The sequence below is a fragment of the Trachurus japonicus genome, chromosome 19 (genome assembly GCF_045865225.1).
Source record: "Trachurus japonicus isolate A0001 chromosome 19, Traja_1.0".
In the NCBI taxonomy this organism is placed as follows: Eukaryota; Metazoa; Chordata; class Actinopteri; order Carangiformes; family Carangidae; genus Trachurus; species Trachurus japonicus.
This window is the reverse complement of record NC_140925.1, coordinates 2,986,585-3,004,567: the sequence shown is the minus strand read 5'-3', so window position 1 is coordinate 3,004,567 and position 17,983 is coordinate 2,986,585. Positions and strand designations below refer to the sequence as shown.

Here is a 17,983-nt window from a genome sequence, read left to right as displayed (position 1 = left end):
TGCCCTGTAGACTCCATTATACGGATATACGCGGCTCTCGGCTGGAGCTCATTTCATCACAACCACTTGTAATGACACCAAAGTTATCTGGGGGAGGAAATGATCGTATTTTATGCTAGAAATAAGGTCCAGATTGTAAAAAACGGTAATTATCCTTTAAGTATATTTTGACATTTTCTTTTAGCATGAGCAGCGAATGAGTCACCAAAAGGACCAATAAGGTTTCAGGTTTTAATCGGAGACGATCGCCCCTATTTGAGAGTTGCAACAACAAATAAACTACGGGAGTGAGTGAGTGAATCTTCTTGCCTGAGGTGATATCCAACACCACACTTGGTCTTGAGGTACAGAGACGAGCCGACACACTTGAGCTGTCCTTGAGAGATCACAGCTTTACGATCTGCAGAGAGACAGAGAGACAGAGAGAGAGACAATAATAACATCTGTGTTTACACACCGAGCCGAGCAGAGACCGGACTGAGCTGCAGCAGCTGAAGGACACTGAGATGATGTTTGAGTAATCAATGCCTGGTCTGATTGATACGACTCAATAAAGCTCATTGCTTATTAGTTTAAGAGAAGCGGTGCATTTAATCAGCAGTGTGGAGCAGAGGAAGACGATCCTGACCTGCAGATTCCTCAAAGTCCTGAGGGAAGCAAAAGTCTTATCTCCTCAGATTAGATAGAGAGAGGAGGCAGGTTTATTATTATTATTATAGTAGCAGACTGCAGGTGGAGACCGGCAGCTCAGATAGTTGATAGTCTCTTCTCCAATGTGTCACATTCACACTGAAGGTAACAGAGAAATACAAAACGAAAGGTTCCTCTGATGGACATTAAAGTGAATGTTTGATAAGAGCAGCAGAAACGTGAAGATTAACTTCTCTCAAGTCATTGTCAATACAGCACGTTACTAATGTTTAATGTTAAATTTGACTTGTGTAATTGTTTAATCTGAATTTTGCAGCTGTGTTTACCTATTCACTGTATTATCCACTGTATTTGTATCATTGCATTTATTGTGTTCAGTATATTTTATCCTATTCTAAAGCCAGTGACCAGGGACAAAGACTGCAAATTAGCAGAAGCTAGACGTCTTGTACCGTATGCATCACATTTTCCATTTTTTTTGTGGCAATGTTGTATGTAGCCTATCGTCCCTGTTAAATAAACATTAACATTAAATAAAAATACAAAACAGGAGGATGTCGGGAGTAAAATAAAAGTTTAAATCTTGATCTTGAAGCTTCCTGCTCAAAACCCTAAAAAAGAACAAACACTGCAGAACAATTTCAGCTTTTCAAATGGATAAAAGGCTGAAAAAGCTCTGCTGTGTGTGTGTGTGTATGTGTGTGTTATGTAACAGGTGTATGTGTGTGTGTTGTGTGTGTGTGTTTCCTACCAGCGAGGATGTCGGCCTCGTCCATGTAGTGCGTGCTGAGCACCGTGACTCTTCCGGCTCGGCGGCTCCTCAGCAGAGACCAGACCTGGTGCCGGGAGCACGGGTCCATGCCGGCGGTGGGTTCATCCAGGAGCAGAATCTGACACCGAGTCAGGAAGAGTTACTGAGACGTTTTAAAGACCGGGACTCACAAAAAAACAAACCACAGAGTGTATGAGCTCTTGTCTATTTGAACCTGCAGGTCCCTTGTAAGGCAAGGCAAGGCAATTTTATTAGTATAGCCCGTTTTTACAAACAGTTTGTCTCAAAGGGCTTCACATGGCATCACAACAACATCCTCGGCCCTTAGACCCTCACATCCACTGAGGAAAAACTCCATGGAAAACACTTTTAACACAGCTTTGTAGTGTTGCTTTCATCAACGAAAATTATGACGAAATATCATCGTCAACGAACCTCTATCACGAAATGACGAAACCGAGACGAGACGCGACGTAAATAGTGGCCATGTGACGATAACTATGATAAAAGATATAATGCAATATTGTTGACGAATAAAGACGAGACTAAATGTGGCTTACAAAACAAAAGAGAGTGTGTGAGGGAGAGAGTAAAGTGGGTTTCTCCAAAATATCTGCTAAATATCGTGTGTGGGAACCGAAAATAAATATGTTAAGCAGCATCTTCCATGTCTGTAATGGATGTATTCTTGAGTCTATAAGGTAACAGTAATATAAAAATAAGATAACCATGTTTGAATTGTGAACTTGGTTTGACTAAAAGAACATTTTGGTTTCGTCTATAGTCACTATACTAGGTAATTATACTATATTGACTGGGTTAAATAGAATTACATTACTAGAAAGAGATTCAAATCATTGACTGAAACTAGACTAAAACAGTCATGGGTTATTCTGACTAAAATGCTCAGAGATTTAGTCGACTAAAACTTGACCAAACAAAAAAGAGCGTGAACGTGACTAAAACTAATAAAAACTAAAATGACCGTTTGGCACAAAGACTAAAGACTAAAACTAAAATTAAAACCGGCCGCCAAAAACAACACTGTTACCTTGGGATCTCCCAGGATGGCGATGCCGACCGACAGCTTCCTCTTCTGGCCTCCGCTCAGATTCTTGGCATGAGCCGTCATGATCTTCTCCAAGTCCAGATCCTTCAGCACCTTGGAGACCTGCCACAGAGAAACAAATACACAGATTAAAAGAATAGTTCACCCAAAATTCAAATTTCACTCATTATCTCCTCCCCCTCATGTGGACTAAGGGCTGGGAGAAGTTTCAGAGTCCTCCGTGGCTTCTCTGAGTTACAGTGGGGCTCCGTGCAGCACTGCATGTCCATATGATGGTTGAGAACGGAGCTCACTTTTCTTCGTCCAAAAAGACACACCAAAAAACATCAAAAAACCTCCATACTGCTCGTCGGTAATTTCCCTCTTGTATTGAAGCCCCGACATGAGAAATTGTTCAGAAAAAAATTAAATAAGTCTATGTTTTAAGCTTGTTTGTAGCGGAAGCTCCCAGCACTGCTCTTCCTGGTTCGTCCAAATCTTGCGCGATTTGCACTGACGCCGGCGCAAACCACGCAATTGCTTCAATACAAGACAGACATTACAGACGAGCAGCATGGAGGTATTTGGATGTTTTTTGGTGTGTCTTTTTGGACGAAGAAAAGTGAGCTCCGTTCTCAACCGTTATATGGACATGCACTGCTACGCCGAGACCCCCTGTAACTCAGAGAAGCCACGGAGGACTCTGAAACTTCTCCCAGCCCTTAGTCCACATGAGGGGGAGGAGATAATGAGTGAAATTTGAATTTTGGGTGAATTATTCCTTTAAAACCTCATCTCTCCCTGACTAATATGACCTAGTTTATAAAAACAGAAGCTGCTGTTTCTCCTCTTCACCTCAGCATCGATATCCGCCGGTGGGATGCCTTTGATGGCGGCGAAGATCCTGAGGTGTTCCTCCACCGTCAGCACGTCGAAGATGATGTTGAACTGGGGGCAGATTCCCACCAGCTGCTTCATCTCCGAGCCGTCGGCGATCTCCGCCACCGGCGAGCCGTAGATGGTCGCCGAGCCGTTGGTGGGCGGACAGATGCCGCACAGGATGTTCATGAGGGTCGACTTCCCGGCGCCGCTGTGTCCCAGCAGAGCCGTGATCTGGCCCTCGTAGATGTCGAAGGTCAGGCCTGAGGAGGAGGAGGAGGAGGAGGAGGAGGAGGAGGAGGAAGAGGAGGAGGAGGAGGAAGAGGAGGAGGAGGAGGAAGAGGGAGGAGGAGGAAGAGGAGGAGGAGGAGGAAGAGGGAGGAGGAGGAAGAGGAGGAGGAGGAGGAGGAGGAGGAGGAGGAGGAAGGCATCATGAGATCAACCATATGAGACCACCGACCCCCATTGGACAAAATTTTGAAGCAAACACCAGAAATACACAAATATTTGTTCTGAGACTGAAGAACATTACTTTTTTTAGTCAATGCACAACGTTTAAATTAGGGCCAATGGCGTGAGTTTTTGGCAATTTCTCTAAAAACGTTTAAACATTTCTAAAAAAAAAAAAAAAAAAAGTGAGCAAATTTCTCATAAAATAAATAAATAAATAAAATTTAGATTATAGAAAAAGTGGTAAGATTTCTTTAAAAAAAAAATTTTTTTTTAAAGAAATTCTAGAAAAAAAGTGGTAAAATTTCTCAAAAAAAAAAGTTAAAAAAATTCCAGAAGAAACTGGTAAAAATTTCTCAAAAAATATAAAAATAAATAAATAGTAAAAAAAAAAAAGGTGGAAAAAATAATTTCTAAAAAAAAAGTAAAAAACAATAAAAAGAATTAAATTCTAGAAAAAGTGGTGAGATTTCTTTAAAAAAAAAAGTAAAAGTAAAAAAAAAAAATTCTAGACAAAAGTGGTAAAATTTCTCAAAAACAATTCTAGAAAAAAAGTGGTAAAATTTCTCAATAAATAAATAAATAATAATAAAAAAAAGGTGAAAAAAGTGGTAAAGTTTCAAGAAAAAGTTGGGGACCCCCTTGTACCCTCTCAAGAACTCCCCGGACCCCACTTTGAGAACCATTGCCATAAAAAATGCAGAAAAAACTGAACCACAAGCCTTCAGAAACTGTGACCAAAATGCTTATTTTTATTCATAAGGGAAGCAGTGTTATTGCTTAATACTGGGCATGTTTTTGTATGCACTTTGATTTGCGCCTGGGTTTAGATAAGATCAGGATGTTTATTCTTTATTTCAAAAGTGGAGTTAAGTATTGCTACTACAACCTCAGTTTCTGTTTAGTTGCAGTTTTTACTGCACATTTTGATTTGCCTGTGTCACATGGGACCAATTTTTAAAGGGAAACAATGAATAAACACTACTTGTTTTTCGATAAACATAATTTGTGTTAGATTAAAGGCACAAGCTGCTGAAAATGTCTGGCCCAGAGAATTTGTACTTGAATAGCCCTGATATAGAGGGTATAGTATGTTAGAGTAACGTTGAGGCCTCACCTCTCAGAGCCTCCACCACGCTGTCCTTCTCCTTGTAAACTTTGCGGATGTTGTTGATGCTGCCGGAGATGGAGCGGACGGGCGATGAAGGAGAGATATGAGAGAGAGAGATAGATGAGAGGGAGATGAGAGAAGTGTAAACACAGCATGAGTGTCAGAGCGAGGAGCAGCTCTCAGGTTACAGGCTGGTCCCCGCGGAGCAGCGACGCTTGGCACCGGACCAACAACACAACCAGGCCGAGCTTCAAACTGAGCCAGAAACTCCTTCAGACCAAACCACTCCTCCTCTGAACAGATATAAACTGATATCCTTGTGCACAGAAATAAGCTGCAACGATGGAAGCTTAGACTTTTACCGGATGGCTTCTTTCCCTCTGAACTCGGGAGAAACCGGCTCCACGGACTCGTCTCCTCCCGGCGCTCCGTTCACCTCGGCGTCGTACACCGAGCTCACCTCGACGTAGCGCTTTGTGCGTTTGGACCAATAGGACGGTTTCAGGAAGTAAACCAAGGACCGCCTCATCCCAAACTCACCTGCACAGATTGAGATTAAAGGGGATAGTTCAACATTTTGGCAAATTGACCCATTTCTATAATCCCTATAGTCATAGCAGTAGATTCGTTACCTTTAATTGTCGGTGCAAGCTGTTTTTAGAACGGCGGAGCAGAGCCGTGAGCTGCTCAGAGCTACGCTATGGAGGCTCATGGGATTTCTTGGTTTCCCTCATCAAACTCATCAAATACACAATCCAACAACTCCACAACGCTCTGGTGGACAAGTTGTGACCTGCACATTCACCACGCTATGAGATAATAACACAACGTTACCAGACAGAGTTGTTTTAGAGCGAAATGCAGAGACTGCTTGATGAAAAACTGTCCCTGAAGGCAACGTGCATCAGTGGTTTTGCATGAATTTCCCTCTAAAACAACTCTGTGTGGTAACGTTGTGTTATTATCTCATAGCGTGGTGAATGTGCAGCTCACAACTTGTCCACCAGAGCGTTGTGGAGTTGTTGGATTGTGTATTTGATGAGTTTGATGAGGGAAACCAAGAAATCCCATGAGCCTCCGTGTGTGTGTGTGTGTGTGTGTGGACTCACCGGGCAGCACCTGGTCCAGGTAGACGGCCAGCAGGAGGTAGAGGACGCAGTCGAGCACCAGCATGATGAGCGGCACATACAGAGGGTGGGGGCCGTTGGCCAGGGAGGAAAACACAGCCCCGTCTCCCTGAGCCTCCAGGTAAACCACCTGACGGATTGAAGGTTAAATTAATATATATATATATATATATATATATATATATATATATATATATATATATACACACACACACACATAAGTATGTTTGTTTATGTCTTGGGTTTGGGGAATGGGATAGAAATGACTCCGGGAATACGTCGTGAGTCGCTATTGCAGGAACCCCAGGCACATTTTAACCATATTGAAAAATTAAAAAGTAGTTTTTTCCCCAAAAAATTGCTGTCTACCTATCTAGTTTCATATGGTTCATCCCAACCTTAGATCAGCAGACCACCAGAAGGCCAAAAAAGGGCAAATTGCAATGATTATGGCTCACATTAAATGAAGACATAAAATTCAGTATCTCAGAAAATTTGAATTACAAAAGACCAATTAAAAATGTTGGCCCTCTGAAAATTATGTTCATCTCTATGTGCTAAATACTTGGTTGGGGCTGTTTGAATCAAACTACTAAATGACAGTCCTCCAGATGAGCGTTGTGTGTGTTACCTGGGCGATGCCGATGGAGAAGGCGCTGGGCGAGAGCAGGCAGAGCAGCCAGACCAGCGGCTGAGGGAAGTCCTTCATCAGCACGGTGAAGAGCGACAGGCAGCCGAACACCACCGTCAGCATGGAGCCAACGGTGCTGGCAAACTTAGGCTTCTTAAACAACGGAGTCAGCATGAAGGAGAAGAAGATCTGAGGAGGAGGAGGAGGAGGAGGAGGAGAGAGAAAGAGATGTCACGATTACTTGTTTTCACAATTAATCGCGGTATTAAACGCCACAATTAATAAATCGTAAGGATTCCTAAATACCGTTACTTTCCCAAAAAGATGATGTTGGAACCATATCAACAGATGTGGTGCAAAAATAAAGGTAAATGCTCAGATACTGGTCAATTAACTAACGTAACATTGAATTTGTAGGAATTTAAATGTTGGCGTATCCTTTTTAATAAAAAAAAAAGGAAAACAAAACAAAAAACGATTAAAATAAATGCAAACATTTGGTATAGACGACAATTTATGACCTGAATATTTCAAACATTTCCACTGGGGATTAAGAATTGGTCATATATTAATAGATACTTGAAATATTTTGTGTAAACAATGAGTAATGTAATTATACTGTATTTTGACTATATTTGATTTTACACATTCAAAGTGTTGTGAAATTAATTAATGCATAATACTCGTGATAATCGTAATACCGTGATTATTTCTCTGACAATAATCATACCAAGAAAATGTATAATCGTGACATCCCTCGAACAAAGACAAACAGATGAAGAGTGGATGTTTCTGCTGCTGTACTCTACTCACAGATGAAATCCCATAAAGGAAGATGAGGGAGAAAATGACAAAGAAGTCGCTGTTGGGAAAAAGCGCCGTGTAGGTGGCGATGATGGACATCAGGATGGACATCATGGTGACGAGTGCGGCGTACAGCAGTCCCCATGACAACCTGAGGATCAACACAAGACATTATTGCTGCGTTCAAGACAACTCGGAAGTCGGAAAAAAACGAGCCCCGAGTTGTAAAAAAATGAATTGAACGGCGTCGAACTCGGAAATTACAGGTCGGAAACTCGGGTATCATATCAGAGCTCCGACTTTCCAACTTGACATCACGAGAACATCAAAACATAGCAGCCCTCCTCTTAAACGGTTCGAATTTAGACATTTTAAGTTATTTGTTGAGGTTTCAGTGCATATTTTTGTGTATTATTGCAGTAGCCTATATGAAATACGTTTATATTAAGCTGTGATTGTTGTATGGTGTGAAATTGCGGTCCTCGTATGTGACGGAAATAACGTTTAAGGCTGTAACATTATATGTGCACTCATCTGCAGCGTCTCCTCTCCTCCAAAATAAACATCATTTACTGCTGCATTTATTTTTCGTATTCAGCTATGAGCCACAATAATATGCCAAACTTCCTTCAGGTATCCATGTTTTTTTTCTCCCGAGTTCCTGCAGCGTGAACGCAATGATGTCGGAAGTCGGAAATTTTCGAGTTGGGATTTCCGACCTCCAAGTTGTCTTGAACGCAGCATATGTTCATGCAGACACACACACACACCTGCAGCTACAGAGACTCACTTCCTGTTTAAAGTTTGTTTGTTGGTTTTTTTTTACCAGAAGGCCGAGTCGTACAGTCCCATCATGGTCATGGTGTCTTTGAGGCGATGCTCCTTCTCCGCCGCCACGTTGACGATGAGGAAGGTGACGAAGGGCGTGAAGGCCAGGACCAGGTAGATGGAGATGAGGGCGTGAGGGAACTTCTGCACCTCCACCGACCCGGGCTGACCCATCATCACCACCTTCAAGTCCATCTCACTCCACACAGACCGCTTCGTCTGCATCTGAGCACAAAAACCAGACCACACAGGTTGTTTTAAACTTAAAGGGATAGTTCAACATTTTTAGCAAATTGGCCCATTGCCATAATCCCTATAGTTTTAGGAGTAGCTTGTTAACTTAATTGTCGGTGCAAGCTGTTTTTAGAACGGCGGAGCAGAGCCGCGAGCTGCTCAGAGCTACGCTACGGAGGCTCATGGGATTTCTTAATTGGTTTCCCTCATCAAACTCATCAAATACACAATCCAACAACTCCACAACGCTCTGGTGGACAAGTTGTGACCTGCACATTCACCACGCTATGAGATAATAACACAACGTTACCACACAGAGTTGTTTTAGAGGGAAATACAGAGACTGCTTGATGAAAAACTGTCCCTGAAGGCAACGCGCATCAACGGTTTAGCATGAATTTCCCTCTAAAACAACTCTGTGTGGTAACGTTGTGTTATTATCTCATAGCGTGGTGAATGTGCAGGTCACAACTTGTCCACCAGAGCGTTGTGGAATTGTTGGATTGTGTATTTGATGAGTTTGATGAGGGAAACCAATTAAGAAATCCCATGAGCCTCCGTAGCGTAGCTCTGAGCAGCTCACGGCTCTGCTCCGCCGTTCTAAAAACAGCTTGCACCGACAATTAAAGGTAACGAACCTACTGCTATGACTATAGGGATTATGGCAATGGGCCAATTTGCTAAAACATGTTGAACTATCCCTTTAATGATTAAAAAAAACACACACACAATTATTGCTCAGACAGAAAACTTCTAAAAGGACATTGTGCTAATTTCCCAGGCGTCTCACCTGGATGATGGCGGCATCGATCAGAGACTGGAGGCGGATGAAGCCGGAGTACCAGTAATTAGCTGCTCTGCAGTTCACTGAGCTGGTGAAGCAGCTGGCTGGAGGAGAAGGAGCACAGAGACAGACAACATCAGCTCTATATCACATACAGAACGGTGCAAATGTTTTAGTCACGTCAGACGTTTAGATTCTTATCCATTATGCAACAACACCATCAGAGAGGACGCACGTTTATTCTGCAGCAGGACAACCACCCAAAGAATTACAGCCAAAAATAACAACAAGAAGAGTGAGTCCTGCAGCAGATGGTACAGCAGCCCCCCCACAGAGCTCGTCTGTAATGTCCCTCTTGTATTGAAGCCCCAACATGAGAAATTGTTCTGAAAAAAATTAAATAAGTCTATATTTTAAGCTTGTTTGTAGCGGAAGCTCCCGCCACTGCTCTTCCTGTGTCCGTCCTAATCTTCCGAGTTTGTCAATGCAAATCGCGCAAGCTTCCGCTACAAACAAGCTTAAAATATAGATTTATTTAATTTTTTTTGGAACAATTTCTCATGTTGGGGCTTCAATACAAGAGGGACATTACAGACGAGCAGCATGGAGGTATTTGGATGGTTTTTGGTGTGTCTTTTTGTCACGAAGAAAAGTGAGCTCCGTTGGCAACCGTCATATGGACATGCAGTGCTGCACGAAGCCCCGCTGTAACTCAGAGAAGCCACGGAGGACTCTGAAACTTCTCCCAGCCCTTAGTCCACATGAGGGGGAGGAGATAATGAGTAGACTATTCCTTTAAACGATAAATTAATTAAACCCTATTAATGGCATTATTTCTGAAAGCTCTTTGGTCGTTGTGTTTATCTCTGTGGATTAAGTTTAAAACTCCCAAACCTCCCTCCTAACCCTCCCTTCACCCGCTCACTGACGTCTGATCGGGATGTGATTCCTTACAGATCCTCTCAGGAGGATCAGGATCAGGATCAGGATCAGGGAAAAGCAAGTGCCTGGATTTTCCACAGATTAACAACGAGCTGTAAATCTGGATTTTTTTTTTTTTTTTTGGATTAGCCCTTTAAGAACATTCACAGCCGTCTTTCTCCCTGTCTGTCTCTCTCTCTCTTTCTCTCTCTGTCTCAGCCTTTCCACCGTTGTTAAGAAAGATTGTGCTCTTCTGTTTGTTATTGCTGACCCAGTTTGAGGTTGTGCAAACGGTGGAGATGTTGTTCATCCGTCCTGGTCGGGAGGAATAACCGCCGTTGTTATCAAGGGTCTGATTAATGGGAGTGCTGCAGATGTTTTTCTTTGTGATAGGCTCTCGGCTTGGCTCGGCTCTCGGCTCGGCCTCATCTCATCTCTGCAGTGCAGAGGAGTTTGAAAAAGGCCGTTGTGCTGCTTTGTGTTTTTGCTAAAGGACGGACACATCATCATCAGCCTTGGTGCGTTTTCACCATGACGCCACGGGGACGGTGATTCACGCAGGAAATCCATCACTGAGTTCATGTAACGCCCTCGCCGAGTCCTTAAAACGCTCCAGTCTGGAGTCAGCAAGGTCGATTATAACACACCGGGTAAAGGGATACTTCACCCAAAATCATATTTCACCAATCATCTCATGCCAAGGAAGGGTTTGGAGAACTTTCAGAGTCATCGAAACGCTTTAGGAGTTCCAGGGGGGGTCCGGCTGGCAACAGGATTTTTATATAATGGCGGTGGATAGAGTTCACTTTTGAATGGTCCAAAACACACACTATGAAACATCCAGATACCTCCATACTGCTGGTCTGTACTGACCCAAGTGTCCTGAAGCCGCCACATGGAAAAGTTGTTCGGAAAAAATTTATTTGATCTCAGTTTTTAGCCTCGTTGTAGCAGTAGCTCCCAGCAAATCTCACAAATGTTCTTCCGTGTTTACATTGCTCTATTTTATAATTTGTGTAAGTGTAAAGTGTCTATGTGCATCTGTAAAAGCGCTTACAAATAAAATGTATTATTATTATTATTACATCATACATCCAATGGTTTACAACGACGAACCAACATCTCGCAGCAAATCTCGTGCATGTGCACAAACATCAACAGAGCCACTGGGAGCTACGGTGAGTAGAAGATTGGTGAATTATCGATTTTGGGTGAAGTATCCCTTTAAGGGTTGTATTTTTTTTTAATCACTTTTACAGACTTGGTTTTCTTCTTATTGTTTTCCTTTTGTTTCCTATCATTTTTATTCCCCGTCTTCATGTTCCCTTACTCCTTTAGTTGGTTTAGTTTTCCATCCTACTTTTAGATTCACTGTCACTTTTGCCTCATTTTAGTTTTCTCAGTTTTACTTTTACGCCTTCTTCTACTTTAACTCTATCCCATCTTTTTTCCTTCCTTGGCATGACGGTGAGTAGAAAATTGGTGAATTATGGATTTTGGGTGAAGTATCGTACCATAATCTAATAAACTGTAGGTTTTACTTTGAGAGTGGTTTTACCAATAGACTCTGTGTAGTCGCTGGGCAGCGGCAGCTGGTTGTAGGGGAAGCGAAGTCTGTACGACATGGCGGCGTTGTCCATGAACACAACACCGACGTAGCTGGACGGCTCGTACAGACTGGCGTTCTCCAGATCCTCCTCACTGGCAAACATCTCCAGACGGTCCTGCATGTCTGAAACAAAAACATAACAACACAAAGGAGGAGGAGAACAGTGTGATTAAACATCCAAGAAAGAAAAACTCAGCTCAGGGTTGATTTAACACTTAACGCTCCGCTGGGGCGTTGGTGCCCCCATGCGGCAGCGTCGCTACTTTTCAGAGTATCTCGGAAACCACACAACGAAATTTATTGGGGAAAATTGTTATCAAAAGCTTTTATCAAACTCTTTGGGCGATCTGTCGTGGGCTCGGAGCAATTATAACCTTTCGAGAAGATTTTCAATCCAGCCGTTAAGTGCAGCGTTTTTTTCGGGAACTTTGTAAAATAAATCCAATGTGATAACTCTGTGATAATGTGATTATTTGTTACGTTTTATGATAAAGACGTGTAAATTATATTACCGGGCCTCCATTTTGAGACCAATCAGATGCTCCGATTTCTTCTTCTTTTGTTTTGATGATGGTAACATCCAATCAGGAGCAGCCAAAGATCAACATGAAGTAAGATAGTTCTATGCCCGTAGTGAAAACAAAGGAATAATAATCCCCCAATGGCCAAAATAAAGAAAAATAAACGTTTACACACAACCTTTGCACATGGAAACGTAGCCTACACAAGCTTAGCTTCATGCACTGTATGGAATGTGCTTAGTGCGCGTTCTTATGCTAAGTGCACTCCTGATAGCTACAGTAAGGCCTGAGAGAATCATATTTGAGAATGAAAAAGCTTATTCATTGTTGATCTCTGTGTCTAGTTTTTATACTCATATAATTATTAATCCATTCATGTGAGATCGTTTCAGCATACATATTTTGATAGCCCAGGTTGTCCTGAAAAAATAAATGTTTATTACTCGACTGTACATGGAAAGGTTGAGATTGTATATGCATTAATAAACAGAAAGACCAAGCGGGCAAAAAGTAGCAAAAAATGACTTGGTGTTCTTTAAAAGATAAAACACAGGCGCTTGCTTACGCATCTCCTGGGCAACCTCCTCCATGATGTGGTTGGTGATGTTGGTGATGGGGGTGTAGCCCAGCCCCTTGAAGAAGTGCTCCTCCCGCTCCAGCTCCAGGGTGCTGATGCCTCCGTAGTAAACGTGGGGGTTGAGGGTGCTGATGAGGATCAGCAGACCCAGCAGCAGCAGAGGTAAGAACAGCTCCTGCACAGACACACACAACAAGATCCATGGTGAACAGCTGCTTCTTCCTCCTCCTTGTCCTCCTCATCATATTTCCTGGTGGTGATGAACTACAACGGCCTCTTCAAGGGCGACGGCTTCATCAAACCTCATGACAAATGACAGTCACATCACATGAACCATTTTTCTCTCCTCTCAATCCAATAATAATAAAAAAAAAGACGCTACAGCAGGTTGACCTTGAGCGACACACTCAATTGAAGCAATAAACTGAGAGCTGGTAAATCAAGAAGAGGATCCAGGCCTCCAGTCCAGTTAGTGGATTTATGAGAGATTATCTGAGCACACAAAACAACTATAATCTCAATTAGTAAACACTTTGTCCTCCAAAGCTCTTCTCCTCGGTACAAACATTTATATCAGACTTAAACAGCCGTTGACAAACACTCGGCATCTCCAGCAGGAAGTTAACAGGAGGAATTATTCACGCTGCTGCAGCTTAAAGGAATCCCTGGACGTGGCTAACTGCTGCTCAGGAGAGGCTGCAACTCTTCGAAAGAAATTTTGATACAAAGAGACATTAAAAATGCATCAGTGCAACTTAAAGCCAAATGAAAAATGCATGGCCTGAGCAGAATGAAAGGAGGAGGAGGAGCGAGCCTTCCTGTTTATCTAATTCCAAAATCAAATGTTATTCTGTGAAGGGGAACACTTCAGCAAGGACAGAGGGTTTGGATGCCCTTTTCTTTTTGTTTTTTTTTCTAGGTTGCATTTGTGCAGCCACAAGTGAACTGAGTCACAGACGTGACAACGCAACCACATGAGAGGCTCATTAGCTGCGGCTGAGGTTTCCCTGGAATAAAACCTGAGAGAGCTGCACAGACGCGGTACGGACGGATCACATCAGTGCTCTATCAGTGGTCTCATGTTTAACCCACTGCTTTAATGTATTGAACTGTAAGCAAATAACAACTAAGAAAAGGCGTCTAATTACTTTTATGGAGTCAGTGGATCTCCATTTTCCAGCAGCGTAACCTCAGGTCCACACATTAAGCTCTATAATTGAATAAATCACTGACACAGCAACAGAACAACGGACGCGTCTGCTGGATAAAAAAGAAAAAAGAAAAACTGCAACACAGCAACAATAGAAACTCAAAGCACCTGCAGTAGGGATGTCACGATTATAGATTTTTTTTGGTACGATTATTGTCAGAGAAATAATCACGGTGTTACGATTATCACGATTATTCTGCATTAAAGGGACAATGAGGAGTTTTGGAAAAGCGAAGTGTTTTCACACTACATTTATGAGCCTCCGCACCGTGAAATTCTTTGACCGGCGCAAGACAGACTCATGTTTTCATTCATCAAGAATTAAAGTCAGAGGTTGGAAGACGATCACATACCGTCGTAGTTCCCACCATAAACGGAGATTCGGCGGCGTTATTCTCATGACTCGCCACGAAACCGAAAGTAAAGAAATGCTGGTCGGCTCGCCCAGCATTTCCACCACCACTAATAATAACAAAATAACCATAGAGACAAAACTATAGATTTATCGAAAATGGAGCCATTAACAAATGTGGGTAGCGTAGATTCATCCACATTAATATGAGACTTTTTTATAATTCCTACCAATCCAATGTTACATTAGGTAAATGGACCAGTATCTGAGCATTTTACTTTGGCGCTCATCTGCTGACACGCTTCATACATAATCTTTTTCAGAAAGTGACGGTATTTAGGAATCTTTGTGATCAATTAATTGTGGCGTTTAATACGGCGATTAATTGTGAAAACAACAAGTAATTGTGACATCCCTAACCTGCAGACTCTGCTGCTTGGTCCTCCACTTGATGAGCAGGTTCTTGTAGAGCAGACTTCTCGTCTGGTGCCAGACTCCAGCATCTTTCCTGTAGATGGACGGCATCCTCCCAGCATGCCTCATCTGGATGACGTGTGGTCGAGAAGTCGCTCTAATGCTGGCCTCAGCTGCAGGGCAGACAAACACTCACATTAATCACAGGTTCGGCTTCATTAGCTGGCGTTTTGTCCCTTTAAACATTTTGTATTTGATACTTTTCTACTGTAAAACAACAGGATATTGTGTGTGTGTCTGTCAGATCAAATCAAGCAACACATGAGCTGTGGTGGGTGAAAAAAAACAAACCATGTTGGTCATTTAACACAGAGAAAATAACCAGCAGCACATTGCAGGATAATGATGCAGCCGCCCTAATTATGATGGTGTTATGATTCAATAGCTCTGATGGCTTTTCCACAGCAATGTAATAATGGCTCATGAGTGGAGTGATACATTAGCAACTAAGTAAACGTCCAATAAATTGTCTCTGAGAGCACTAATGCACTTCAGGACAGTAGCCTATGCACTTGCCCCGGAATAACCTCTTTCAAACTTCCTTCATTTGCATTTATAAACTATATAATGTGAGTGTCAGATGGATAAAGCTGAGGTAACAACAACAGCACGTCCAGTTTATCCAGCTCTGAGCAGCTGCGGTTCAAGTCACAGCTGCTGTTAGATCTAGTTCAATAGTTATATTTAAAAATATACAAGCAAAGTCTATTCTATATAAGCAACGGGCTGCAGACTGACAGTGTTTTACTAGCAGCACAGTGGCCATCTAACTTAAAATTTTAGGAGCTCAAGCTGAAAATTTAAGGGTGCACACAAATATTGACATTTCCTTTTCACACATTGACCTGACAGCTGCAATGACAGACACCAGATACTTTGAGTCACCACTTCCTGGTTTCATCAGTGTTTAAAAAACCCACAGTTTTCCTAGTTGCACATGTGCAAATAGCGTAGATGCAAAATTTACTTGCACCATCTTAAATTTTAGGGGCTAAATGCCTCCATTTAGGGGCAGAAGTCTGGATTCCTGCAGATGTGATGGGTTAAGAGTTATATTTTCATACATAATAAATAAAAAGCATCCCCCCCAAAAAAATGAGTCAGACTGTATTTATAGTGAAATAGGATCATGCTGTAGCACATTCAGCTCAGACAACACAGATTGTCTGATGTTTTGGAGCTGTTTTTCCAGTGAAACACACACTTCACACTGCAGGAACAGGATCAACTGGATATTAATTAAAACAGCAGCTGTGAAAACCAACACACAACACAACACAACACACACCTCGGACCTGCAGCTTCTCCCTGCTCAGTGACTCATCCACCACCTCTATTGCTGCTGCTGCTGCTGCTGCTTCTGCTGTGGACAGATGCATTAACACCGGGTTGCCAGGTTGGCTTGTCATAAAAACGTACCTTAATAAAAACTAAACAAATACCCTGACGTGCTGCTGCTGGTTCTCGGCTGTAGCTTAGCCACCGTTAGCCTGCAAACTGACGCTCACAATACTGCTCCTTCACGTTTACAAACAGCTTTTTATTATCGTCCGCGTCGCTTTGTTACGTTATGACACCGACTGTGCATTGAATATAACACTGTCACCCGCGGAAATTCAACATGTTGTGTGTTTCTAAATGAGCTAACATATGTCTGTGTGTGTGTATTGTGTGTATATATATATGTGTGTGTGTGTGTGCATAAGGAATCATGCTAGCAAGCTGCTACACACACATACACACACAAACACCTGCCGACATTTCTGGTGGATTCATGTAAATTAAAACCATTTCATGTACTCACGTATGAAATACATTAAGGCATATCTTTCCCCAGCTTGTGCTTCAGCGGTCTGAACATTACAGAAGGGTTTGTGTCAGATAAATTTAAATAAATCCTCCAGTGAAGCAGAGAGAGAGAGAGACCCCCCGGTAGCTGCTCACACTGCGGTCGGACTGAGCTGCAAAACCAACCCGCTCAGCTAATTTACCCTGCGCGGCTGTTTTCTGGTAATTACGGTAAAAGCGCCATAGAAAAAAATAAAAATAAAAATAAAAAAGCAGCCAGACTGGTTTAAAATGTTCTCGGTGTGTTACAACTAAGAAGTATTAAAAGTATTACGGCTTCAGGAGATGTTGTGAAATTATAAACACAATGCGACGTAAACATTAAAAAAGTAAAAAATAAAAAATGTATTCGTCGCACTTGGCGAAGAGTGCTCTCACACGAAAAAACCTTAGCAAATTTATTATTGACTCTTTTACGATAGATTTTATTTTACTTTGGGAAAATGTTGTTTTTCGTTTCCATAAGTATCCCAAGAAAGAAGGAAAATGTTACTTTTTAATAAATCTGTTTTTATTTTTTGCAAAATTTCATATTCATAAAAGTACATTTTCAGAAAGAAAAGAAAACCCCTAGCTTTTATGTTTTTCAAAAAGTAATGGAACTTTATTTTAAGCTAATCACCAAATCAACAAATGAAAAGGCTAATAAAACCATACACCTTTGTAATATGTATAACCTTGTTGTATAATGAACATCACCCCTGGCACATGTTCTTTACTATTTGTACCTGTCAACTTCTTTTAAATAAAGCTGTTTAAAAAAAAAAAAAAGTTATCAACAGAGCTACTTCCGTTTTTGTTATTTTCAAATTAAAAGCGTCTTAACTTGGTGACGATATATTCAAATAGGATAAAATAAAATGTCACTTTTGTCTGGTATGAATTTAAAAACAACAACTATGACATTGGAGATATGATTTGAAAAGTTTACAACACACAAAAAGTACTTACTGTGACTTTTTTTGTCTTGGCCTGTCAAAGTCCATTCTAGAAGACACGGAAGAAGATATAAGATATAATATATATATATATATATATATATATATAATGATGATATTTGTAGTTACTGAACTACCTGCACAAGTATTGTAAAGTTTAAACTTATCATTTATCCTGTAATGTGCAGGTATTGTGAAATAATAGGAAACACCA

The 17,983-nt window shown here is 41.6% G+C and overlaps 1 protein-coding gene across 2 annotated transcripts in view; it reads right to left on the bottom strand.

The window, feature by feature from the left end:
• Positions 1 to 17,801, bottom strand: part of abca5 (ATP-binding cassette, sub-family A (ABC1), member 5) — a 37,273-nt gene extending 19,472 nt beyond the window's left edge. Inside the window, exons 1-15 of one of the 2 annotated variants that reach the window (XM_085762474.1) lie at positions 17,783 to 17,801; positions 14,930 to 15,096; positions 12,936 to 13,122; positions 11,799 to 11,972; positions 9,326 to 9,423; positions 8,300 to 8,526; positions 7,483 to 7,624; positions 6,670 to 6,858; positions 6,021 to 6,168; positions 5,274 to 5,451; positions 4,918 to 4,976; positions 3,327 to 3,613; positions 2,475 to 2,594; positions 1,403 to 1,541; positions 310 to 400 (exon numbers count right to left, since the gene is read on the bottom strand). In XM_085762474.1, the coding sequence (XP_085618600.1) occupies positions 310 to 400; positions 1,403 to 1,541; positions 2,475 to 2,594; positions 3,327 to 3,613; positions 4,918 to 4,976; positions 5,274 to 5,451; positions 6,021 to 6,168; positions 6,670 to 6,858; positions 7,483 to 7,624; positions 8,300 to 8,526; positions 9,326 to 9,423; positions 11,799 to 11,972; positions 12,936 to 13,122; positions 14,930 to 15,052 (2,162 nt within the window). In that variant the 5' untranslated portion in view covers positions 15,053 to 15,096; positions 17,783 to 17,801. Of the gene's footprint in view, positions 1 to 309; positions 401 to 1,402; positions 1,542 to 2,474; positions 2,595 to 3,326; positions 3,614 to 4,917; positions 4,977 to 5,273; positions 5,452 to 6,020; positions 6,169 to 6,669; positions 6,859 to 7,482; positions 7,625 to 8,299; positions 8,527 to 9,325; positions 9,424 to 11,798; positions 11,973 to 12,935; positions 13,123 to 14,929; positions 15,097 to 16,787; positions 16,934 to 17,782 lie in introns of those variants that run through there. The other variant, XM_085762473.1, reaches the window with a different exon arrangement.
• Between the last annotated feature and the right edge of the window lie 182 nt (positions 17,802 to 17,983).